Source organism: Rhyacophila brunnea, unplaced genomic scaffold (genome assembly GCF_057557595.1).
Source record: "Rhyacophila brunnea isolate RB1 unplaced genomic scaffold, BYU_Rbru_1.0 scaffold_51, whole genome shotgun sequence".
NCBI lineage: Eukaryota > Metazoa > Arthropoda > Insecta > Trichoptera > Rhyacophilidae > Rhyacophila > Rhyacophila brunnea.
In genome coordinates, this window is record NW_028233182.1 from 2,373,081 (window position 1) to 2,400,976 (window position 27,896).

The 27,896-nt window shown below is 25.3% G+C and overlaps 2 protein-coding genes across 2 annotated transcripts in view; one reads left to right on the plus strand and one right to left on the minus strand.

Annotated features, from left to right (window-relative positions):
• Positions 1-652: 652 nt before the first annotated feature.
• On the plus strand, positions 653-16,222 carry LOC147065838 (uncharacterized). Its single transcript, XM_085956230.1, has 3 exons — positions 653-972; positions 1,174-1,409; positions 16,215-16,222. Exons 1-3 carry the CDS (start codon positions 653-655, stop codon positions 16,220-16,222), a joined length of 564 nt encoding a protein of 187 aa, XP_085812356.1.
• Positions 16,223-27,816: 11,594 nt separating this feature from the next.
• Positions 27,817-27,896, minus strand: part of LOC147065839 (exosome complex exonuclease RRP44-like) — a 67,790-nt gene continuing 67,710 nt past the window's right edge. Inside the window, exon 4 of the mRNA XM_085956231.1 lies at positions 27,817-27,835. Within this exon, the coding sequence (XP_085812357.1) occupies positions 27,817-27,835 (19 nt within the window). The remainder of the gene's footprint in view (positions 27,836-27,896) is intronic.

The following is a 27,896-nucleotide window of genomic DNA, read 5'->3' on the forward strand; positions in this document are numbered from 1 at the left end:
TTGAACGGAGTCTAGGTATTGAAGAAGACTTTTGAGAGAAGAAAATAGCCGAAATTATTAATAGGTTTTGCGCACGAGAGATTAAGCAATTTGTGCTTAAGAACAAAAACTAAAATTATAACGAATAATTTAGCCATAAAATAAATAAATTTTAAACCGATTATTCTTGAAATATCTTATATGTTCAAAAAAATTAAAAATTTACATTATAAATTTTAATAAATCAAAATGTAAGAATATTTGGTTAAAGAAGCACTTGTTTCGAAAATGATTGTTCCTTTTTTGATTTTATATGAAATATTACTCCTTAATTGATCAAAAAAGGATTAGCCCGAAAAGAAATGAAAATTTTTAAAACATGTCATTATAAAAAAGTGATTATTGAAATTTGGAAATGGGACATTTAAAAAGCAAATGTAATGTTTAAATTATCTTTAAGCCACCAATAAAATCATTTACTAGATAAGTGATGAGTCTTTGAGATTAAATTACAGACATAACTAAATTTATATTTACTTTCTTATTACCAACTAATCTGCCCCACTCCTTTTAATTTATCGCATCCAAAATTATTATTTCCATTTAGATTTAAACAAATTGTATTAACTATTTATAAAAAATTAATATAACCATATCAAATTCAGATTAAAGAATGACATTACAATGGAAAGATTTGAATGTAGAAGTTATAAACAGAAACACAGCAATCAAGCACAAATATCTCGATTTAATTAAAAAGTGTAGCGGGAAAGTTGGTCATGGAGAGATACTAGCAATAATGGGTCCATCTGGAGGCGGCAAAACAACATTACTTAATGCATTGGCAGGCAGAATACCCAAAGGATCATATACCCAAGGGGAAATAACATATAATGACAAACCACGTGAGAAGAATGAATGGCTGAAGATTGCAGGCTTTGTTGATCAAGATGATGTTATACATGAAGATCTTTCTGTTTTTGAGACTTTGGTGTATGCTGCGAATTTCCGCTTAAAAAATACCAAAACGTCAAATAAATCGAATATCTTTAATAAGAAGATTGATTTTAATTTAAAAATTAAGGATGGTGGGGCTGAAAATGAAATGGTTTCTCAAGATTATATTATCGAGACTAGGATAGAGAGAATAATTAAAGGTCTTAAATTAACAAATTGTGCACGAAACCAAATGAGTAAAATTAGTGGTGGGGAAAGAAAGAGAGCAATGATTGCGATAGAGTTGATAACCGATCCAGATATTATCTTTTTAGATGAGCCAACGAGTGGTTTGGATACTTTAACTGCACTTAAAATTTGCAAAATTCTTGTTGATCTTGCTAAGCTGAACGGAAAAATAGTCGTGCTTACGATTCATCAACCTAGTAATGAAATTTTCAATCTTTTTGATCATGTTCTTTTATTATCTCACGGTAATACAATATTTAACGGAAAGATAGAGGATGTTGAACCATTTTTTAAAAATGTAGGCATTACAAAAAGACCTCAGATTACATACCCCGAATTTATTGTTGAGATTTGTAGTGAAGATTTCAAAGAAGAAAACCCGCAATTTTTTTATACCGAAGAATCAATTTTTAAAGAGCATGAAGTTTTTAAAGATCCTGTGATACGTAAAAAAAGGAATGATTTTTACATCGATTACCAATTCAATATAAATCACGTCAAATTACTTTTAAAACGTAAACTTAAAATTGAAAGCCATAGAAAATATAGTTTTTGTAAGGCGATCTTTTTTAAGTTAATAACATATTCTGCAAGTTGCCTTTTCAACTATTATATTTATAAAATGATGGCTAACAATCCATTAAGCATGTTGGGTGGTTCTATGGATTTACAAACGATGTTCCAACGAAATAAAGAATTGGAATCTACACTTATGGTTATGGCCAAGTCAATGGCAAAAGGAATGATAACAACATCTTTATTGATGATGTCAACAATGCTAAATGTTTCAGGGGCCATATCATCCTTTTTCGACGAAAATAGACTCGTAAGACGTGAAATTGCTGTGGGATCATACTCTACTTTAAGCTATTTTTCTAGTTTATTGGCTTACCAGATAACATATGAGCTCATTTGTCCCACCATTGTATTTTTTGTATATCTTTTTTTCCTTCCAGAAATTTTTGATTTGAATTTTATTGCTTTGTTGTTTATAACACCGTTTTTTACCGTTCCCTTTGGGTTATGTATTGGCTCAATATCAAAAACAAAACAAATAGTTATCATTTTATCGAGCGTTGTTGGCTCAATAGCTTCAATTCCACCAAGTACAATTTCTATGGCCGGAAATAAATATGGTTTGAATCCACTAACAGGCGGTCTTAACATATTGGGAAAGCTAACATGCTTGGCTGCGCTTATACCCACATACCATTATTCAGCATTTTTAGGTTACATGGGTTACAGGAAAGGGTTAGCGATGATTCCAAAGAATAATACTATGGAAATGTTTACCGAAAATATAAGAAGTTTGTTAAAGGCCCAAACTAATTATATTGGCTTGTGTGAAATGCACATTTTTACGCTGTTCGTGCTGATGATCACGTCTCCTTTTGTCTGTATTTTTATTGGTGTGTTCTTTTTGGGGATTAATCTTATGCCTGACATTAGAATGAAATTGGAAAAAGATCCTTACAGTAAGTCTAAATGAAAATTATATTTACTAAACATTTCTACTTCTAAATGGAAATTTTAACTATCGCTTTTATTACGAGAAAAAACAACCATTATAATATAATTCACATTTAAAGTATGGGGGTAAAATTTATTTTCCAAAAAAAATCATTCTAAATAATTTTCTATTATTATATATTCAATAAATATTAATCATTAAAAAAAATCAGAATGTACATTGATTACTAAGGAGATCCTCCACTAGATTTAGCGATAGCGATTCTAATTTTTCCCTTTTTGTGTATTATTTTTGAATATAACAGACCAATCAAATTCACGACAACATCATTGCGCGTTCAATCTACAATATAAATTCTTTGATGTGGAAATCGTTCTTAAAATTTTTTTGAAACAAAAAGGAAGATTATAAAATATTTTTTTTATAAAAAAAGGTATTCTTAGGATAATAGGCATCTAAGGTGCTAGTAAATTATTATAAATTTCGTAAAAGATATGTAAACAGTATGGTTAAAATATTAAAATCAATCCAAAGGATATATTATAACCTTTTTTTTAGATAATAATTTCTGAATAGCATTTAGATTAATTTTTCAAGCACAGAATGATTGATTTCCAGTGGGAATATAATATTCATACTCTTACCTATATTCTCTTCTCTTTTAAAGACTTATATATTCAACGATTTTCCTCAACCCTATTATTTGGTTTAATGCCGCAATTTGGTTTGTGATTTCGAGTTTATCAAAATCATATATATAATCTTGATGCATACATCAAAGTATGATGATTCTATCGGTTTATTAGACAAATAATCAGTTTAAAGTTATGGCTTGATTTAAAATGGTTCAGTGAGTTTTATTTTTGTATGGGCTAGAATTTATAATACAGATAATTGAGCGGTTCAAACATCTGACCATGAATTACGATTTAAATTGGCAAAGATCCGATCCACATACAAATTTTATGTATAGAAACCAAGAAGTGTTCGATTCCGTCTAGCTGAATGTAGACTAAACTTTTTTAAATTTGTACACAGTGAAGTAAGCTTCTTTTATTTATTAATCAACTATGTATAGCTCAGATAAAATTTAAATGGTTCCCAAACTCCAATGTAAATAATTATAGCTATAAAATTAATATGATGAAAACAATTCCTATAAGATGTCAAATGAATGTTACAATTAGAAAATCAATTCAGAAATTCTTTTAGGCTTTTTTTAGCTCTTTTAGAATACATTCAGATTTTAAATCCTTTTTTTGGTTGTATAAACTAAAAAAATAAACAAATCGCTACAATTAAAATGTATTCAACGAATTCACGAGGTAAGATGAATACTGTTTATTCTATATATGTATATAAAGTCTAAATTGCTTAAAGCGCGTTTTATAATGTTTAGCTATTATCATATTTCATATAATCTCAAAAACGAGTAGATTATAGTTAAATATGCCACATCATATAGATAAATTCCTTAAATGTCTTTAATATTTCTAAAAATACTTCAAAAATAAGTTATCTGCTGAGATCTTTAACTTTTTGTGATTTTTAAATCGAGAGGAAGAAATAAAATAGGTGATTTACAGGTAAAGAAAATGACTTCTATAATTTAATAACATTGTATTTTTTTAAGCGGCACTTAATTTCATTTGATAAAAACTAATAATAAGGGATGTTATGTTCACCTATAATATTTTTAAAGGAATACATATATAAGAGGCAGCATCAAAAACTAGTTATTTTTATGCATAAAAATAACGTTTAGGTGATATTAACACTACAAAATGTAAAAAATTTTAATGTAACTAAATTATTGCATTTTATTTTTTATATTGGAAGTTTATGATATTTCTGGCAAAAAAAGATTCAAATAAGAAATTTTGTATTCGCAAAACATACATGTAAAAATAAAATCTGAGATGGTAGAAACCATGTATTTCCCAAATAAATATAAAAACCGTATAATATTTAGAGCCCATAAAGATTATAATTTCTCGAAATGCAAAGAGGCGGCTTTTAGTATTATTTTAAAGCAGACACATTAGATACATATAAATAAGCCGTAAAAGGAGACAAAATTTATAAGAATTTTATATTAATAACGAAAAGTAGGGGTTTGTTGACTCAAATACGTAAAAATAATGCATTATTTATTTTCCGTGGAGCGATGTAAAATTTGACATACCTAAAAAATAGTACAATTAAACATAATTTTAAATCAATCTTTTATAGTAATATATGAAAAAGTGTATAAAAATATATCCCGCAAAAATCTTATTTTAGAAACTAATTTTCTGGGACTATAGTTACAAATCAGATTTTTATTGATGTACAAAGGTTAATATCAATAAAAAAATATGGTTTAAAATATTCTTTAATCCAAAACTATGTGTTTAGCACGTTACGAAAATGTATTTGGGCGAAATACAAAAAAAGACAATTTTATTTTCCCGAATAATTATATTGTATACCACGCCTTGCTATTATAATTCACATGTTTATACAAAAACATTTTCATCGTATCTCATAAATATTTATTTTCTCGTTTTTAGTTTCTAAGAGAATGTAGACATTATCCGGCATATGATATACTGTATATATTAGATATTTACAGAATTCTACCAGAATTAGTATTTTATAATGTTAAATTTCATATAAAACAAATCATAAGAAAAAATAATTTCATCTAAAGATAGAGTCCAAGTCTTAAAGAAATAGAAAGTATGAATGTTGAAAGCACGAAAGAATATCAATAAAGATGCTGTTACAAGTGCATAGAAATTAAATAGAATGCAAAAAAAAGAAACATGCTATATAAGGTCTTTATTCGAAACAGACTTCTTTTCTTGGGCAAATGTATTACAAAACTGCATGAAAAGTGGTGGAGATTTATATGTGAAGAAGATATCACCAAGAAGTTACAGGACAGAAACCCTTTAAAAGCTTAATTATTAAATAAAATAATAATTGTTGAGCTTTTGAATCTAATATAACTTTTAAATATACTAAAAAAGTTGTTTCTAAATTATAAAAGTTATATAATTTTGCTTCGAAGGATTATCTAGCAAAATAAGGTGATATTAAAACTCACAAAGGGCAACATAGAGAGTTCTTCGGTTTTAATACACTAAAAAAAATATTGATTATCAATTATTTTAGGTGAATCAACATAAAAATTTAAGATCCGTGAATAATACAATAAGGGGATGAAGGTATCAAACGTTTCATGTTGAAAATATTTTAAAATAAGCTTATTATTTAGCTTGTGTATTTTGTTAATGTGTTATAAATAAATAATACTACCATTGTGGACAGTGAGATATTTTTTGAAATCTTAAAAGGAATTTTGTTTATAAAAATTTGCGTAAAACATAATTACAATGGTTTTTTATATGAAAAATAACAGAATTCCCTTCTAATTTTAAATACTTTTTAAAATATGGGTTTCATTTGGACTACAAGCTTCTGTTTACATATGTCAAATGTTAAACTAAATGTAAAAGGTTTTGTTCAAATATAAATTAAATGCAAAAAAATATTTACAACAAATAATAAAACTCTTTAAAACCATTAAATAAATCTTGATTTACACTGTTTCCAACTATTTGGATTTTTAATAAATGTGTTATGAAATCACATTAATTCGACTGCAGGTCCATCATAAGTTTATTTTTAACAATTTTGATGTTATTTTGTAGATTTTTGACGCTAAAATATACCATATTGTCATTTGAATTAAAAAAATTACCTATTTTTATCTAAAATAAAATTGAAGTGTAAATAGTCTTTATGCTGACTATATTATTTCTCAAGCTTTTAATTTATTATCCCGTCATCTATTTCTCATTAAAAATTCTATACATGATCAGATTCGGAGCCTTATAGCAAGTTTTTTTTAATAAATATATGGGTAATCATGGTTCTTTCTGTCAAATATAATGCTCAGATAAAATATTGCTATAAATAATGTGTTCTGATCCTTCACCAGCCGATAATTATTCACCATAAACGAGACAAGATTATCAAATGGTTTATTAGATTTGTATTTTTTTATATTTAGCTCCTATATTCCAATGGATCTTTTATTTCATTCTATATTTAGTTTATCAGTATTTATCTTTTTATTCTTTCTTTATAGATCAAATTAAGTTTTTAGAATAACCATATAAACCTCAAAATGCTTCATTAATGTGATTTTGACTCTATTATTGCTATTTTTAGTTGCTTTTATGATATTGTGACACAGATTTTTGCTTTTTTTTGTGTATAAAAAGAACAGAACAATTATATTTTTTTTATAACAGTACATTGATTCCAATTAAAAGGAGAATATATCTAGTTGCTTGTTTCTTTGCAGGTAGAAATTTGATTTTAGTATTTATCTATCTTTTTTCTTCAGCCCACTATTTTTTTTCATATGATGTTCTATGCCCTTATTTAATCAGATTATCTATCCATTTATACATCGTATTGCTACTTTTTCTAATGTAAAATTTATTCTGTCGATCTCATGAAGTTTTCTCGTGCAAAAAGATTTAGAAAGGTTGCAATTATGATCTCTTTTTCTTCTTATTATTTCACTATACAAATATTTGATCTTTTTCTTCTTGCTAATATAAAAATTTTTCTCTTTCAAACCAGGTGCAATTTAAAATTTAAGTCTCGTTGATTTTTTTCTTGGAAATTGTTACTATAATCAGGTTGCTTCTTATTGTTTTCTTCTTATATTTTTTTCTGATTTAAAACTTATATCTTGTAATTTAATTGATCTTAAAATTATTGCAGTAGGATTTTGACTTTTTTTAAATTTATCACTTAAGATCCCTTTTATGCTTCTATAATAGCTCGATCTTCTGTTGCCACACATTTATTCTTCTGTAAAAAGACCTTAAAACTTTCCATTAGGTTTAGCAGCTGTCTTGATGTTATTTTTTTCACGTGAATATAAAAGTATTGCAACAAGATGGATTTTATTAAATTAAATATCTACATACGGACCTAATTTCACTACAGAGAAATTCTTTAGCAAAAATGTTTTAAGTTACGGTAAATTTTTGTTTTTTCAAGGAGAATATCATTTAGAACAATCTCCCATATCTTTAAAACCCAAGATTTAGCTTGCTGAAAATGTATCTTTATAAGCACAGATAAAAAACTATAATATTTGTTTCGATGGATGTTGTATCTTTCATTGAAATAAATATTTGAATGGTTTTTTCTTTATAAGTTTAGAATATTGTGTAAATCTTCTTGTAAAATTAAGAACTTATAATTTGCGGTGTTCAATAGATTTAAAACAATCATGACTAAAATAATAGGATTAAATAAAACAAAAAAATATAAAAGTTTCCTTGTTTTATTATTCATGTGTTTCTTTTTTAATGATATAGTTGTTTATTATTTTAATATATCATCCATATATTCATGCTTTTCAAATGCTAATAATTTTAGAAATAAAAATTTTGTGCCAATAAACCTTCTACAAAAGCAACACAAAATTAAAAATATTCTCAATTTATTTCCTTGTGATAACTTCATGGTATAAAAGAGCCACTTAATTCCAATATATAAAAAATAAAAAATATTGACTAAAAAAGGTATAAATGCTAATGTAAAATAGTCCATTATTATCCTTTAAGTTTTTATATGCTGGTATTTTCATAGAAAAATAGTTTACAGGCATCTAATGTAGCAAGTAAAATAATATTTAATTTAAAAAATAATATTTTTTATCAGGAATTTTTATTATATTTTTAATCATGAAAAGTCCCACGTGCTGACCCACTTCCTCCCATCTATTTTCGAGGCAGGGCCGAATATTCCATAAGTCATGGGAGCAAAATAAATGTATGACACTAATGATAAGATAACAAAGATTTTAAAGCCCATGGTTGAGTATACCTTTTTATCTTTCCGTATAAATTCTAGAGGCTCTAGATTTTCGTATTTTTCTCTTTCTTTGTTGCTATCTATATCTTTTTTTGTACTTTCAATTTCTTCTTTCTTTTCATTTCTAAAATCTTTCTCTTGTACTTTACTTTCTTCTGTTGTTGTTTCAATTTTTTTAGGTTTCCTTATTTTTTCTTTTTTATTTTCTTTCGTAATTATCACATGTTTGTTATATTTCTTTAGGGTTTCATGTACTTCATTTTTTATATCTTTCATTTCATTTTCTTGCGTATTAATCTCATGTTTGTTATCGTTCTTTAAGGCTTTATTTACTTCATTTTCTATTTCTTTCATTTTATTTTCTTCCAACATTTCTTCAACATTTCTTTGTTTCAAATTAAATGATAAAGACTCCATGCTCCTTTGCTTTTTATTTTTATTAATATAAATTTTTCTTAAAAATAAATATGAAGCATGCTTAGATACGTAGTTAATGCATATTATTGCAAAAAACAGTGCTGGAAAATAATGATGAAAGTAAAGAACCCTTCCAACGATAAAAAAAGGAATATAGTGCACTGCCCATCCACCAAATCCGAGAAATACTTCAAAGTATTCACCATCGGGAAGCTCTTGATTATAATTTCTCTTCAGAAATATCGATCTTCCCAATAAAATTATGGGTGCTAAAATTACACACAAACACGATGCATACCAAATCAAAGGATTCCCGAACATATAAAATTTATGTTTATCATCGTCCCATCCATTCATTCTTAGGCCTCTTCTCATTATAAACCATTCATAAGGTCTCGAAACTATTCTTACTGGTTCAAAGTTGCGATCTTGTGTCAATGACTTATTTGTATTATACATCGCTTTGTTCAGTTCGAGTACGTGGTTTATGAATCCGGATCCAAATTTCTTAATTTCTTCATATTCTTCGATTCCGTTTTCTTTATCTGTTTCCAAAACTGCATTTTGTTCAACATTCCAAATCGTTCCTGATTCTTTTTCTTCGATGCATGTGACTTCTCCTTGCGAAAATCCCCACTCTGGATAATTCTTTCCCGACCAATTCAAGTATAAATTTGTATCTTTATTCCTTATTCGAAACCTAGTAGTAACTGATTTTACTCTTTTTTCCTTTCCCAATATATCGTCGACTATTTCAATAATCCAAACACAATTTTTGGTTATTCCTCCCTTAACACCAATAGCTCTTTTTCCGATCGATTGATAAGCTTTTTTATCATCAGCCCCCAAATATGAAGATGTTGACTTGTGAAAAATCACAACTTCATCTTTATCCAATAGAATATCTGCTTTTTCATTATTTTCAACTACCTTTTGAAAGGCCCACTGGTTATTTTCATCTTTATGAAAATAGGTTGTTATTTGGTTATATGTGGAATTCGGATAGTCGTGTGGATGTGAGTGTAAATTGCCACCAGCCGATTTACTGGACTTAAGAGTTATTATGCTTCCAAAGCCAACATATTTTCTAGATCTATTCAGAGGATTGTTTTTCAGTTTCGCCTGGAAAAGAGAACTCATGTGAGCTTCGTCTGTAGTAGATGTATTACAAATTTTAAAATGAACCAAAAACCATAATAAATATAAAGCGATGGGTAGTAGTATCAGCATCACAGCCCGTAATCCGAATTTGTAAACAAAAACACCAATTTTTTTCTTTGACATTAGGCAACCCCACAGTTCATGTATTATAAAAATTCCAACCAATGTGGTAGTTAAACAACCGATCCATTTTACACTCATCACACAACCCAAAGAAATCCCAAGAAGAAAAAGGTCAACGATTTCTCTCCAAAACGAAACTCTTTTTCGCCTAGAATTCTTAAAAAAAGCAGTAAAGTAATAAGCAGTCGAGGCTGTGAAAAGCATTAAACTACTATCCAATAAGATAAGGCGTGATATTGCACATATTCCATTTTCAAAAACGTAAAGTAGCGAAGAAAGAAACGAATGTTCTACACTATAACCAAGATTAAGAAATATTCCATATCCAAAAAGAGGAATGAAGGTTCCCATGGCAGCATGAAATCTTCTCATTCCTGTATAATTGACATTATCTGGATATTCTGTGCCAGACTCAAATTTAAACTCCTTATCTTGACCGAAAATGTATCCACTCAATGCTGTTAACATTTTTCCGAGCGGCGGATGAACATCAAAATAAAATTCCCGTTTGAGGTAGCGGGCGGCGAATTTTCCAAAATGTGCTTCGTCCCAAATAACTCTTTTTCCATTTTCTATATTGTATGTCTTGAATATAAAATTTATTAGGACAAGAAATGTTCCTAGCCAATACTTCTTCTTAGAAAATATCCATCTGCCCTTTCTTTGGTTTGTAGATGGTGATTGATGGGCCCGTTTATTTATATTGGTCTTCGTGTGACGTTTTTCTGAAAATATATTACCATTTTCTGATTCAATTGTATTGTCTGGTTCCTTTGTTTTTAGTTCAATATTCTTTGTATTATCTTTGATAGCCATTTTACTTTCTTTCGATTCTTCAAATATCATCTTAAAAATATTCATTCTTCTTGATATGAATTCCATTCTATGCAATAAATTCTATGATTTTATTTATATTTGTTTCTGCTGCAATTCAATTTATGTTTCATCGTTCCTGTTCTAGAAATTTTAGCAGAAACATGTTCTATTCGAAGGATTCAAATACGGTAAAAACAAACAATCGAATGTTCCTGCAATGACATATAATCCATAGATTGGTGAGAGCTTAATCTATCTGCTTTTGTTTTGTATATATTCCTCAAGCACCCTTTGATCAAATTATGCATATTAAAATAATTATGATTATTAAATTGATCATTGAATGATTTTTCAGCAATCTATTGTTGTAAATCATACATTATTCATTAAATAATATTCAAGAAAATCGATCCGGTTTTTAATGAAACTACATTCAAATCAAAGTGGTATTACACAGATAAAAAAATCTTTGCTTAAATGCATGCTTTATTTTATTCCTATATTTACTATTCTTAAATCACATAAAATTATTCTTCATATATAGATAAATTTATTATAATATCTCATAGTTTGAATTATAATTTTATTGTCCAAAACGCATAGAAAAATAACATTGTATCTTCATAGAGTTTTCAGATTTAAAATGGGATAATTTAAATTTTCAACAATATAAATATATATTGGAATCTTTCTATTAATAACCGCTGTTCTATAGTCCAGTTTAGGAAATTTGTTAATAATTACTTAAAATGGAAATAGTGAATATACCACTTTTAGAGTTAAATATAAGAAAGTTCTTTTTTGTATGCTCTATTTTGCACATATTTACTTTTTTAAATATTGAAACTTACTAAGAAGCCATATTTCACAAGAACTTAAATTTAATTTTCTTACATTCGATTTAACCCTTTATTATATATGTAGTAGTATATTGAAAATATAACCTTTTAAAACAATAGCGCAAAATGATTGGTAAATAATACATCTTCGATGGTAAATATGATTGATAACTGTATAATACAAATATTTTTTTGTTACTACAATTTATTCGTGCTAATTTTAAATTGATATTTTATTTCTTGAATAGGCTTGAAATATATTAAATTATTTCTAAACTAGCACTAAAAAATTCAAAAGACGGCAAAAGAGCATAAGTTTATAACAAAGAAAAAAATGTGAAAATTGTATATGCATATATACGATATCGAATATGAATTCATTATATTATATATTTCATATTTTTTAATACATTCCATTAAATCTTGAATTATATAACATCTTGGCTAGATATATGGAGTATATATTTAGGCTCTAAATATTTTAATTCGATAGACAATAAGGTAATTACATCTATTTATTTAGTAATTTTGTTTTCTTCCATATAATTTAATTATTTCAACGAATCATGTACACAATATAATATGATGGCAATACGATTGGGCAATTTTTTTTATATAATATGCATCTTCATAAAAACCACTTGTAGTAGTTCTATTGATATAATCTGGTTTTTAAGTGACACATATCATAGATTATCTGAATATTAAGGATGAGACAAACTGACCATACCCTTAAAATATCAAAAAAATTATTGCATACTTACCACAGTAAGTTTTAGGTGGAATTTATCTGATAAAATAGAAACTTCTATTCATAATTAAAATATACCGGTAAAATTCTCGCAAGATAAATTTAAATTTATTATTCTTTTCATTCTAGGGCTTAAATTTTGATTTGATAGGTTTTAAAGTAGAACCCTTGTTTTTTTGCATATTTATATTCTTTGATAGCCCAAATATAATAATTCTTGTGTAATTTTCATATTTCTCTAGTTAAAAACTTGAGCTAGAATTTAGAAAACAAAATTGTTATAGATATTATAAGTCAGAATTATTTTAGTAGAGTGGATTCAATTGTTATTAGCTGGTAAACGTATTTTTAGTCACGATAAAACATAAACATAATTAAATGTTCAAATACACGATATTAATATATAATTAAATAAATTGTGAGAGTTCTTTATCCAGTTAAATATTATAAAGCAAAATTTTTAAAATAGGAGATATAAAGATAAATTTTACAAGAATTTAGAAATAAAGAGATAAAGTATATATATTCTTAACTAAAAAATAACTATTTAACTTTCTATAGGTAGTTGCAGAATTTAAATTTATGTGCATTTTTTGGTTTATTGATAATCGGGCGTGATTGCGCATGAATATATAAATTTAAAAGAAATTAAAAGCTTCTGTATATTTGGATATTTATAGATGTGAAAGTCGCAGAAATCAAAATATCTAGCTAATGGATGTAATTTTTAAAATAAACGCTTTTAAACTCGATTCAAAATATAATCGGTTTAAAGTAAGAATGTATTTCAGTTATTATGTTCATATCTTCGCTTTTATATAGTTTTCATCTTGAATTCATTTTATTGACTTTTTCAAAAGAAAACACACAATAATACAGTTTATTTTTTTTATTTAAATGGCTGCGAAAATTCTAAATATAACATTGTGGAAATAGAATTTTAAGGAATCTTATGAAAATATTAGAAAAATTCCTATTAGATAAATAAAGGCGTGAAAAAAATGCATAGAAAATATCAACAAATATAGACCGCAAAATTGAAGGCCATGTATTGAGATAAATGAGCGTTGGGGAAATAAAACAGACTCCAAACTAAAAGTCATCATAGCAAGTTTTATAACTTTATAGTATAATATAAAATAAAATATCACATGAATGAACGCGTTTTTAAGATGAAGATAATGCAAAAATAGAAAATTAAAATTTCATAATAAATCTGGTATAAACACAGCAGTGATATCTAATACACATGTTATTTTTATCAGGATTTTTTAATTTTGGTTGTGAATCAACAACTTTTAAATTCCATATAACAACAAAACGTGTGTTTTGGATTTGAATATATACAATGTGATTAATTTATCTATCACATGAATCATTTTCCTATTTTATAAAAATTTTTGACTAGGATAATATTTTTGATTTATAGACCTAAAATCTCTACTTAAACGTTGAAAAAAATATGTTTGGACATTTAAACAAAGCCAAAAAATTTACAGAAATTTTATTTTTACAAAAGTCGCTTAAAATATTCTAACAATATTAGAAATTTTTTATTTAGAAACAAAGTTAGATTTGTGGTTTATAAGTATTTATAATATATACGTGAATTTACTTTTTTTGGCTCTATATATTTAAATATAAATGCACAATAAATTCTTTAAAATTATAACAAATTGTAACAAATTTTTTATATAATTTTAAATTGTATCAAAAAAATGATAAAGACAATATTTTTTTATTGCTTCATTTTAAAAAAAAAACAATGATCCAAAATTATATTTGATTTGTACAACAAACAGATATTTAAAAAAAATCCTCTAAGTGATATGTGCTCATACTGCTATTAAATAGATTTACTATATTTTATTTTAACTTGTGGTTATTCTCAGTAAGAAATGTCATATTAATAAAAAAACATGGAATATATGGTATGGTTATTAAAGCTAGAGGTTTAAAACGCAGAAAAATTGGGGTTTTGCGTTTAAGATAATATGTATTCTTAAATCAAAGCCATCTGTATTACGGAAAGAAAAAAGATTCAATGGGACGGTTTAACCTAAATTATGTATATATATATATTCATAAATGAGGGTTTAATTAACATCTCGAATATATTTTGATTTTTTTGATCATCTCAAGATCCTATCTATGCAAGTAGAAAGTTAAAAACACACCTAATATTCCATGCTTTGAGAGACTGAAAAGAATTATTTTTTAGCTTTATTTTCATATAAGGTAAGGCATTTTTTTTAGTGGACTTATTCTTTGTTTATTTTATTATCGAATGTTTGAATTAATTGCAAAGATGCAATGGAAAATGCCACAAAAGAAAATTATATAAATTAAAACAAAAAATAAAACTCTAAGAATAATAAAAAATATATCAAAGCACAAATTATGATTAAAATAAACATATTAACATATATACAAAATTAATTTGGCATTATTTCAGAAAAAAATTTATTTTATATGAATGTTAGTAGATAGCACTATTTAAATATTATTGCTCAAACTAAAAACAACATTGCCTATTTATTTTATAAAACCGTATATAAAATGTATTTTTGGGAAATTCGATTATTTTATCTTCGAAGAAAATAATTTATGATTTTAGAAAGCCAAGCAAGTATGATAAAACCAAAAAATAGATTAAGGTTTTAATTTGACCATTTCAATCGCGTATCCGCACCGAGGAAACATTCCATAATACCAATATGACTTTGATTACTTGAATTTGCGTTTTTTAATCGAGTTAGTTGTTTCAGCGCCACAAGTATGTAATTTTTTATGCCGAAAGCTGTCATTCACCGTGGGTCGACCTATCAGTTTCTACAGCATGCTGCTTACAGGAGGCATAGATACCTAGTTTATGATTTAAAAATTATTTTAAGCAAGGAAGATGAGGCTCTTCACTCATTATAAAGCAAGGTTTTAGGTCAATATTATCACCACTCAAGCAAAGCCACTAGCATGATGAAACTATTTTTTAAAGTTAGCGGGTAATGATTAAAGAGTGATTTTATATCATTTAAAATTAATTATCTATTAAATTGAATAAATTCGATCAAAATCCACTATTTAATATTAAAAAACCATATTTATAGATTTTAAAACCAGGTTAAAAAAAGAGGTAGTTATCATTTAATGTTTCAATTGATCATTCATAAACCCAGTGACTAATTACTAGCCTAATACTAGAGGGGAATGCTTTCAACATTAATTTCTCAAAAAAGATAAATTTTTTTATTTTTGATATTAGCATTAATGCGCACAGAATTTTCATTATGCACTAACAACGAAGATTATTTTTTCAGATTTCTATGTGAAAAATAGATTAAGATGATATATAGAGCCATAGTAGTTCAAGATTTCATAGGTATAATTAAATGGCGCTTGTTGGAAATTATGTGCATTTTGAACAAATCTTTTTACGCATAACCTTAAAGATTTTAAAATCTTTTTAAAAGGTTTTCGCTGTTTCTTGTATCTTCATGCATCTAATTTCGTAATTTTTTTAGGATTTTACTTTAATATATTATTTTATAATCATTATGAGTTTAATTTTTCTCAATTTTTTTAGGAAAGTAATCATGTTTGCGTCTGATCAAATATTCTTATCACTATACAGAAGAAGAGAGAGTAATCTCATCTAAAAATCGTCGAACTACGAATATTATGCACAGTAAAAAATTTAAAATAATATATATAATGCCTATAATATTGAATACAATTTAAACATTATAATAATATTTTTTATACCTATTATGTAAAAAAAAATCTTACTTAAGTATGTAAAAATAAGGAAAATTATATAAATGACTTATATACAAAAAAATGTTTCTTTATTGATAAAAGCTTTTTTTTAGAAATGAATACTTCTATTCTTAGAATAAAATGTAATTTTATAATATACTCAATATTAATTTATATTTTGATAGATAATTTGATATAACAAGTTAAATCTACACATAAAAAAATAAAAACTTAAAAAAATTTGCATACAAAAAATTACTTTTTAGAGTTGTATTTAATATGAATATCTTTTATAACAGTATATCGGAGTTTTTCATATTTTATTATAATTTGATTAAACATGGATGGTTTATTCAATACGTATGGAACAGTATTAAAAAAATATTTTTTATTAAGTTTTAATTTAGCTTCTATAAACAACATCACCATTGGCTGATCTGCGTGTAATACTTTTGTAATTAACTCTACACCCAATTATACTTGCATTTTCCCCGATTTTAACATGCTTTTCGATCCGAGTCTCGTCTCCAATAACAGCACCACCACCTATAGTACTTGATTCATCAACAAAAACATTTTTTCCAAGGGTAACATTCCTACCAATATTACAATTTCGCTCAATTTTACTATTATCCCCCCATATTAAATTTTCTCCTACGTTGGAACTTTTATGACAGTATAAATGATGGTTTTTAGTAACAGGTATATTTTCATTGCTTAATGAATTTTCTGTTCTTTTGTAGATGATATATTCATCGTCCAAATTTTCGATTTGCTTAATTTCATCGCCCGGTTTTAAATGGACATTTAAATGATTTTGTGCCAAATAACTCGACTTTTTTGCTCCATTAGATGATTTCTCTTTAAAACAACAGTTAAATGTATCGACCATGGATGAAATATTCGATGATTTAATTGTGAAGAAGTAAAAGCCAAGCAACAATGAAATGTGTGCAAGTAAATTGAACATAAATATTTCAAAATATTACTATTTAAGCATATAAAATCTTCTCATTTTGGTAAATTTATTAATTTAAATTAAATAGAATTTTCCTAATTAGATTAAAACCAAAACATTTTGTAAACCGCCATCAGACTTAGAAATTAATTTATTAGTCCGATAAAAAAAATTAAATACACAAAAATTTCAGAAAATTCACATTTGATATTAGGCATTAAAAAATATCTATTTCTAATGCGTATGATTTAAAAATGAAAATAAAACCTATTTAACCAAAATATACATACTTTGCATTTAAATAAATGAAAGGTTATTAATAGCGGCGCCTACTTATAATATTATATATTCACTATTTACTATTTTTGTGCTCGAATTCGGGGATTTTTCATCCTAAAAGTTGTCAGAAATCACTGCTATTTTTTTTGAATTCATTATAGAAATATTTCTTTACAATGTTAATTGATTCCTAGCGTAATTGATCGCTAAAATTTAAAATACTATAAGTGTATGATTTTAATACAAGAAAAACATAACAAATTTCTGCTAGAAATTAAATAGAGTTTTTCATATATCTTAGCCATCATAAAAATTGCAAATATAACTTACTGATCAATCAAAAATGTAACCGTATAACAATAAGATGTTAATAATACCCAATTAATAAGAACAAAATTGTTATGTATTTTTTTAGGGTTTAAACAACCCCCTTCGAGTCAAGAGATGTACCTTTTTCCACTTAAATTACAAAAAATTTAAAACTCATGGTAATTATTAAACGCTCTAGCTTTTTTTACTGTGCCAGGGCTTTACCTTTTGCAACTTATATTTTAGACCATGAATAAAGAAAGTCTTTAAAAAATAATTTTTTTCCTATATAATTTAGAATAAAATAAATAAAATTTTTGGGTATTTTACTTTTAAAAATAGATGAATGAACTTCAATCAAAGAAAATATTCTATTAAAAATTACTTATAGGTCTAATGATGAAAATATGAAGAATAATACTTAAAGAGAAGTATAATTTTTGCATAATGTAATTAAACAATATAAATCCGACTTTTAACTTGAATATCATTTTTTATTTATGGGTTAAGTTTCTTTATATCGATTATATCTAATTAGACGAAGACAGTCTATTGGGAATATTGCACAATTCCTTGATACATCTTTGATACCTTCCCCTGATCTATCTTCATCCGCTGCTCTTCTTCTCTCAAATGAAATGAGCTAAAGTGTCTTGCATATCACAGATACAAATTTTTTTTTTAATTAAGACATGTAAACTTTCATGAATATGATATGAGGAATTTTCAAAATTGAATATCAATTAATAAATAGATTTGATTGTCTAAATTATGGTCTTTCAATATGTGTTTTAAATTTTATATAAACATTCACTGCTACAATCTTAAATTTATACCATTTAGAATAATTTTTTTAGTATCTAAAATTGTATTCAGTCGATTACTTTAAAAAAGAACGTCTACTTAAAAAGGTAATAAAATTCAGGCAGGGAATTATCCATTTAAAAAAAATTAGTTTCGGCAATACTAATAGCTGTAAAAATACACAAATATTAGGTAAAATGGTTTTTATATGCAATCTTTTTATTCATAGGTTAGCTTGGTATAAATATTTTAAGTTTTCTTCGAGCATAAGCTGATTGGTTTCTTAGACACATAATATAAATAGTATTGACCATATACTTTTCTCTTTTATCTTCTTGGCAACTTCCCTCTTTTCATGTCATATTTGAAGAATTTTATATTAAATAAATTGATAAAAAAATAAGTTGAGCGGCCAGATAAGTTTTTATTATTCTATTATAAAATTATTTATGTCTATTATTTAATCAGTTATGAAAATATAAAATTGCTTCTTCATCTAATTTTAGATTAAAAAACAGTATTCACACATTATCAATTCATAAAATCATTAATGATCAAAAAAAATATTTTTTCAAACTTATCACTGTGATCATTCTCTTTCTATACAAAAAATACGATCGATACAAAAAAGTGCTTTTTATTTATTTTATAACTTCAAATAATACACTTTCAAATCCACTTATAAGTGTCTAAATATAGATTTTAATACATATAATTTATTTTAGAATATTTAAAAGGCTTCACAGATGCATATAAGAAAGTTAAGGAATTCATTTAACTGCTTTATCGACATATTGTGTTTATTATACCAAAAAAATTAAAAAAATATCATAAAATCTCTGTCATTTTTTTTGACCCCCAGATTAAAAGAATTTTATAATTTCTGGATAGACACTTAATAAAAATTCCGGGGCTCAATTCTTATAATTTTTGGTTTTTATTACAGAAATAATTGACAATTTAGTAATTTAAAACATATGTTTAGGTAGTTTTAAAATAAGATATGCTTAATTTTTTTATACCAGGTTGAATTTTATCAAATATATTGGTTTTTACGGCGTTGAAATATAAAATTATTATAAAATTTCAAACAATGGTATAATCCACAAGCCGCATATTAAATATCTGTTATAGCATAGCACAAACAAATAAATTGATGAGAATAATTGGATTCATTAGTCTTTAAAAGAGATAATGCATCTAATCTCAGCATACAATGATATTATTATGCTAATTTAAAGTAAAAGATCCAATAGAATAATCAACTGTTTTGCTTGAACGAATTTAAATAGCCAAAAAAAAATATGTTAAGTTATTAATTGATTTTTAGTCAGTACAAATAATGAAAAAATTTATGATTAAAATATGTAGAAGGTGTAAGTTTTATTCTGTTTTGTTGTGCTTAGTTTATAACGACTTTTAGAAAATGTTCGGATAAAGAAACAAACATAAAATTTTAAATATTGCGTTTCTAATGTAAATAAAAATGACCGAAAGTAAAATAAAAGCCAAAAGAGGAACTTATTCTATCTACAAAGAATTTGCACTGCACATTTTTTTTATGTGATATAAAATTGGGAAAATGTCGAATTTGGTTTTTTATTATAGATTATCAGTATACTTAAATAGGCATATCACAATAACATGTTTTATATATGGCCGATTAGTATGAGATCAGCAGGATACTTTCAGTGTTATTTTTTATTTCAGTATTTAAAAATGAAATATATAATTAATTAAATCACTTAATGAGCTATATAATGCATGATATATTTTTTATTCAATCAAATAAAATTTTATCTGCTTTATTTTTATAGGTAATAGTTTTGGAAAATTTTCCTTGAATTTATCATTATGTAACCTTATTTTTTTAAAAAATAACCTCTTAAAAGAAATATAATTATAATTTCATCATTTATTCATCCTTCTTGCCTCTGAGAATTTCATATATTTATCAAAAAAGACGAAAAGGTATATCTACCCAAAAAAAAGCTTTTTATTATTCAAAATCTCCTCTTTTGTTAGTATCTAAATAAGAAAACAAAAACTTTTTCGTAAAATCACTATTTATCATCAGATCATACCATCCCACTAATCTTTCCTTTTTTGTTAAAATTTGAATGATACAGATTTACAATTTTGCTAAATTACTATTGATCATTCAACAATACCATGCCATTAAACTTCAAATGAGTTTTAAAATATAATAACAAAATTCACCTTTTCGTAAAATTAAATGGCATCACCTGACCATAAAGAAATGTGAAAAATAAAATTGTTCTAAATTTATTCATCTATGAGTAAATTCAAATATATACCAGTCGGCTGTTAGTTTAAATCTAATTAAACAAACTGGCAATAATAAAATAAATTTTCCGAATACCTACTAACCTGAAATTAAACTAAACTTATGTAATTCAATCAGATGAATTTGTGAACCATGAATTTTATTTCGCATATTTTTCAGTAAACTATGAGTAGCATTCTGACTACACATTTTTATATTGATGACATTGGATTTGTGTTTTTAAAAATGAATTTTTCTTCATAGACGCAGTTCATGCATAAATAGATATTAGAATATAGTTTCTCTAATTAGATGAGATTAAAACAAAATTACAGTCTGAGGGTTTTATGGTCAAAATTTCGTATTTCATAAATAAAATCAAAATTAGGCGCGAATAAAAGCTTAGTCTTTGGTAAATAATTTTTTTTCATCTATTTAATACTCTAACGAAAAATTGCATTATTTGTGCCTTGATTTTTGCGCAAAATATTATGCTAATTTTTTTTGAATAAATCATCTCTCTAGGTGCTATTTTCGCCATGACACTTTGATTACATCAGGAACCCAAGACAAAATTTACTGATTTTTATGTGTAATTCATAGAAAAATCAATATTAATCGGATATATAATGATATTAAAATACGCCCGCGTTAAATCTAATTTTACTATTATTTGGATAAACAAAAGTTAGAATTTATAAAAAATTAAAAAAGGCATTCTTTTTACTTACTGTAATTTCAAACCTAAACGATTGTATTTTATTTATTTTTATAATATTCATGATCATTTGGCTTGTCATATATAAGCATCATTCGTAGATATTTCTATTTATAGTTTCAACTTATAAAATTGAAACAGATCTTCGGTATTAAACCGTACTGTATAATCTTTTAATTTAAAACCTATAGAATATTAGATAATATATGCATTAATTAGTTCCTTCGTATTTGAATCGCTTTTGTTCCAATAATTATATTGAACATAGAACATTTTTTAGGTCTTTACATCAAATTATAATTTTTTCATAGGTTCAATGTTAAAACTACACAATAGTTTGCTGTCTATGGGAATACATCTAGGCTAATAACAGCCTCTTTACACATAGTAGTGTAGCATAATTCATGATAATCTGAGAACCAATAAATGACTGTATATTTTTACCTGCTTTTTATATTTTAGATCACATAAGTTTTTATGACAAATACTTCTTTTGGTGCACATTTATCTTCAGTTCTCAGAAAAATTTGATTCAAGATGATTATTAACTGCCCGTATTGTACAATCTGGAATGAATCAGTAAAAATATAATGTTTTTATTATAGACTATGGGGTAATTCATATACATTATTTAAATTTTGTGGTGAAATAATCACAATTTGGAGCACTATAGGCATAGCTATATATTACAAGATTAAAGAATTAAGAATACTTTATAAAGAAAGAGAAAAATGTGTGAAGAATGAAGCAAGGTCAGTAAAAAAACAAAAAAAGGTTTACAATAATTTATTGCATTGTTTTTATGCATATAGATCTAAAATAGTGCAGATTTTGTAAATTTTCAAGTATATATTGTAGGATTTTCCTTGAAATAATTATTTTTGTGCATATATATTTTCATTCCCTTGACAGTATAACAAAAAACATTCTATAATCGATTCTTTAATAAACTTAACCACTGATTATCTGTTAATTTTTGCCGAGAATTATATATTTACGTTTTTATTTAGATATATTTTACGTATTTTCATATAATTAGTTTCTTTATAAACTAATAGGAAAAATTAGGTTAAAATTTTAATTGATGGAGGCAGCTATAATTGCTATAAAAAATCTTACAAATAACCTAAATCTTTTAAATGGTTGATTAGATTTGATACATAGTTTATAAGCGGATAACATAGCCTTTACAGCTCGAAAAACGTACACCAGAAAATCTCTAGATGTAACTGAAGATATATTATTGCTAATTTGTATAGATTATCTATTCTATAGTGTTGAAACTTAAAAATTAGATTGCATTTTTCGAATTCAATTGAATATTACGAAGTTCACCATTTCATTTCATGCGAAAAATTGTTATTTCTGTTTAAAATGAGTCTATTATTTCATCTCGACAAAAGATTATAAAATTTTTTAAAAGCCTTTTGGTATGTAAATATATTCGTTGCCTAAATTTTTTGTACTTTTTTTAATCAAATTAATACTTTGATAAAAAAATATGTAATTTATTTCCGAAGTAATGTCTATATTTTCCTAATATATTGATTACAGACCCAATATTCTTAATTCAAAGCCTACCCATAAAATTATTTTGATTCATTTTAATGTGAAAATTTTATCGAAATAATCAAATTCTTGTAATATTAATATGATAGTGGGCGCATGCATAGATAAATTGGTTTCATATATTTTAAAAATGATTTAATCGGAATTTGTCTAAACATTGAGCGCTATAAACCAGGGCCTATGTAAGATAAAGGCTTAAAAGTATATTACTATAAAGTTACTAATTTTTATTAACTTATTATCAGCGTTTTTTTATAATAATCGTATAGACTTACTCTTCTATCAGAATTAATACATTTATAGAATGATTTTAGCGTTTTATATCGCTTCGAAAACTTTTAATTTTTCGAAAATGTTATATTATTTTTATAAGATTTATCAACTAATAACATGATACCGTGGATTTGATATTTGAGTTTCTATGATGTAGATACTCTTCACCTTATTACTCTACTAAAAATTTGTCGCATGCATTTAACGGTATCGGAAATTTAAAATTTATTTTGTTTAGTTAAATTTAAAGATTAGCCAGTATTTTGTATATGCCATAAGGTTAATCATCAAATACTCATCATATAAATTAAAGATCTTTTTATAATTTTCAATTTAAATACATAGAGTATAGATATGAACTATTTTGGGATCAAAGGCCACTGGAATCAAATTGAAACATCACACCCTTGTAGAAGAAGGGATTCTTCTTTCTTGATGAAATTTAAATGATTTTATAATAACACCTACGCATTTAAAGAATCCATTTTATTTTGGTTTATAAAGCAAATTATACATGAAATTTTCATCAGAGTAATAGACGTCAATGTAATATAGTGTAAATTTTTACGATCGAAATAAAGAATCTTCATGATGAGTATTTAGAATTATATGAGCTTTTATAATTAAATGCGTTACTTCTGAAATTTAAAATTACGGTATTTGGTGCAAGTTTGTGATATTTTAGCTCTTTGCTTTACATTTCTCTATAATTTAATAATTTAGTATATATAAAGACCTTTCTTTTTCTATAAATCAACAGGATCATATTCATAAACTAAGTGTAAATATATAATCTTACGGGATTATAAATTCTAAACAGAAACAAATAATATATAATATGACCATCATTTACGTAACACATAGCTGATATATCAATTCACATCATCGATTGATAAAATATCCTTGGTTTATAATACATTTCGAATAGGATTTATGGAAATCATCAACAATATAAAAAAACATGAAACGAATTGTGCTCTTTAATAAAAGCATTTCATTAACCAATTCTATTTATTAAAATATAATTTATGAATAATTCTGACTTTTATTATTATTCATTGTGTCAAAGAGACGATATTTATGTTCAATGATAAACGTTACGAAGTAATTTATATAATTAAGTATTTAACAAGCATCTAATTTAATTTTCTTTATTTTTCAATTACAGCGAAATTTAGAAGTTTATATTTTTGCCATGTAAAATTCCATAGCTAATAACAGTAAACTGAATATTATATGCAAATTTTACAGTTTTTAGACCTATGGTGTATAAATCACGCGTTCCCGCTTTCGAGGTTACGAGGTCCTGGTTGAAATGCCAGGTAGGTCGCCTTTTGTTGAATTTATTATGTTTAATTAACTTAGAGAATCAACGAATAGATTTAGTTGAATATTAATTACATCAAAATAGATAATTTATAATCTCAGATGATCTTTTATACATATATTGAAAAAAATTTATAATATTTTTGAATCATAATTCGAAAATAACATTAAATTATATATTTGCTCTTAACCTAGAATTTAAATGAATGGGACAGGCAGCTATAATTATTATGGATTTTAATCTTTTAAATTTCCAACTTTTGTTTTGATGTAACATAGGCCCTTTTATGTTTTTAACATAATTTAAATTTCAATGTAAGACTATAGTTCTGCATATTTTCTTTAAATTTTCAATGTATCTGTCTCCTTTGGCAACCATTTTTATGTGAAATGTAGAGGTAGGCATTTTCTTATTTTCATTATCGATACAAGATTTTTTTCAAAATTTTTTATAGCTTTAAGACACCACATAGAATTTATATATTAAATAAAGTAATAAATTTTGGCATTCAAGTTCAAACTTTTAATTTTTTATAAAATATAAAATAAAATTTCGACTGTATAAACCTATTCGTGGCATCTAAAGATGATCAAAACGATGCTTTTTGTATATCGTATAATTTTTAAAAATGGGGTATCCATCATAAAATGTATTTTTTTATTTTTTAAAATCGGATCCAATAGTAAGTTTTATTGAATCGCTTTGTACCTAATTACACAGTTTTGCTACAATATTATTTATAAATATTTCAAACGAAATATTCCATCTATATACAAAATTATATTGAATAACTTTAAACCAATTTTTTAATGCCCTTTTTCGCCTACAAACTAATGTCTAAAATATGACATTATCATAAAATTTTTATAGGAATAGATTCAGAATTTTAAATATTATTTTTTTATATAGAGAATAATTTTTCTATTTTGAACTGATTAGAGTAGTTTTAAATAATTAGTTTAATAAAATTCAGAATTGATCAATTATATTTATGTTTTTAGGCAAATTTTAATTTTCATAGTAAAAAATATGCCAAATGTCGGTTCATAGAGAATTATTTATCATGTATATTATATAAAACACTTCACAAGATTTTAAAACATAACTTCTCCCTTGTTTAATCCAAAAAAAATAATCCAATTAATCAAAATATAAACCATGTAAATCAAAAAATTTTATATGTAAGAATTTGGGTCGTTTTTAACAAAAATACCAATATATTGCTTAATTTCACGACATAAATAAAAATAGTTTTGATTTTTTGTTTATTTTGAAGCATAATTCCTCTCTTTTACTACATACTTAATTTACTGATCCATTTTCATGTTTTTTTTTGTGGCTTTAAGTTGCAAACTTATTATTTAAGAACCAATAAAATCGTTTTAATAATTTTCATATTCAATGTAATCAAAAGTCATAATTAGTATAATGAACCCAAAAATTTAACTCGTTAGAAATTTTTTTAATAATTTTAATTTTTAATGGAATTATAGTCAATTAAAATACTTGTTTTTGCTATTTTTTTGAAGGGGGGATATTGTGTCTTTAAATCAAACTGTAGTTTTAAGCCAAATTTAATTTAGAATGGTTACCATATATAAATTTAAATAAAAATTCATCCATATAAAGATACAATTATCGGATTTAGTTCTTCAATATTTTCGTGTTATTTAACTCGTATGTTTTCTGTATCTTCAACAAAAATTTAAAGAAAAGGAAATGACATTTGCGAGCTAAAAAATCGAATATCTTGAAAATAGATTACGTGTTAGTCAATTCTCAAAATAAAATTTACCGCTATCGATGTATAAAATTTATTTTGACTGGTATTTCAAGACTAAATATTTGGGTCCTAAAAGTAATTTTTAAAATAAATTATGGAAATTTATGCAATATCATAATAATTTATTTTACATTTATACTTTGTAAATTTTATAATTATTTTTTATTTATGGGCTAAGTTTCTTTTTATCAATTTTATCAATTTAGACGTAGTCAGCCCATTATGAATATTGCACAACTCGTTGATACGTCTTTTGAAAACTTTCCCTAATCTATCTTCATCAACTGCTCTTCTTCTCTCATATTAGATGAGTTTAAGTGTCGAGCGAGGTATGTGTGCTTCTACTTCGTCCGGGTTTTTTAACTCTTTAACATAGATGAATAATTAATATTTTTTATCTATGATATTTATATTAAAATAGAACCAGATTCATACATTTTTCCTATTTAATAACAAATGGATTTTCCCCTTTAATAATAGCATCAAATAATTTTTAATTTTTATCTATGATATTTATATTGAAATAAAACCAGATTCATACATTTTTCCTATTTAATAACAAATGGATTTTCCCTTTTAATAATAGCATCAAATAATTTTTAATTTTTACAGTATTTTTGTTGATTGATAGCCTATTGCGCATTTTGTTAAAATAATTTAAATTTCAGACCTTTAAATAATTCAAGACCTTTTTTTAGTATTGCATGGATACTTGTACATAATAAAAATCCAAAAAAACTTAAATTATTCCAAAATCCATGTATATTCATTAAAACAACGTTAAAATATATGATTCTAAATGATAGTAAATGCAATATCTCTCATTGTACGATATTTCATACATTTTAATTTAAAATGAATTATGCAAAGTGCAGCAAAACATTATATGCAATCTGCTATTTTTTTTCAAATTAATTATTTTATATTACTTATAATATATGTTGTAATTTAAACTTGCTTGTGTTTAGTGTATGTAAATTATAATACTCTGGATTTCAGATTCAATCATACATAAATTTTAATTTAGTTAATTTAAGCTTGCTGATTATGCTATTTAAATTTTTAAATTCAATTTTTCGACTTAATTTAGCCGTAATAAAAATGACGAAATCTGCACCACAATCAGTCAAAGATCTGGCAGCTAAAAAGAATGAAGAAATAAATTTTAGTGAACCAGTGAGAGGTCTAAACTTTGAAAAGGA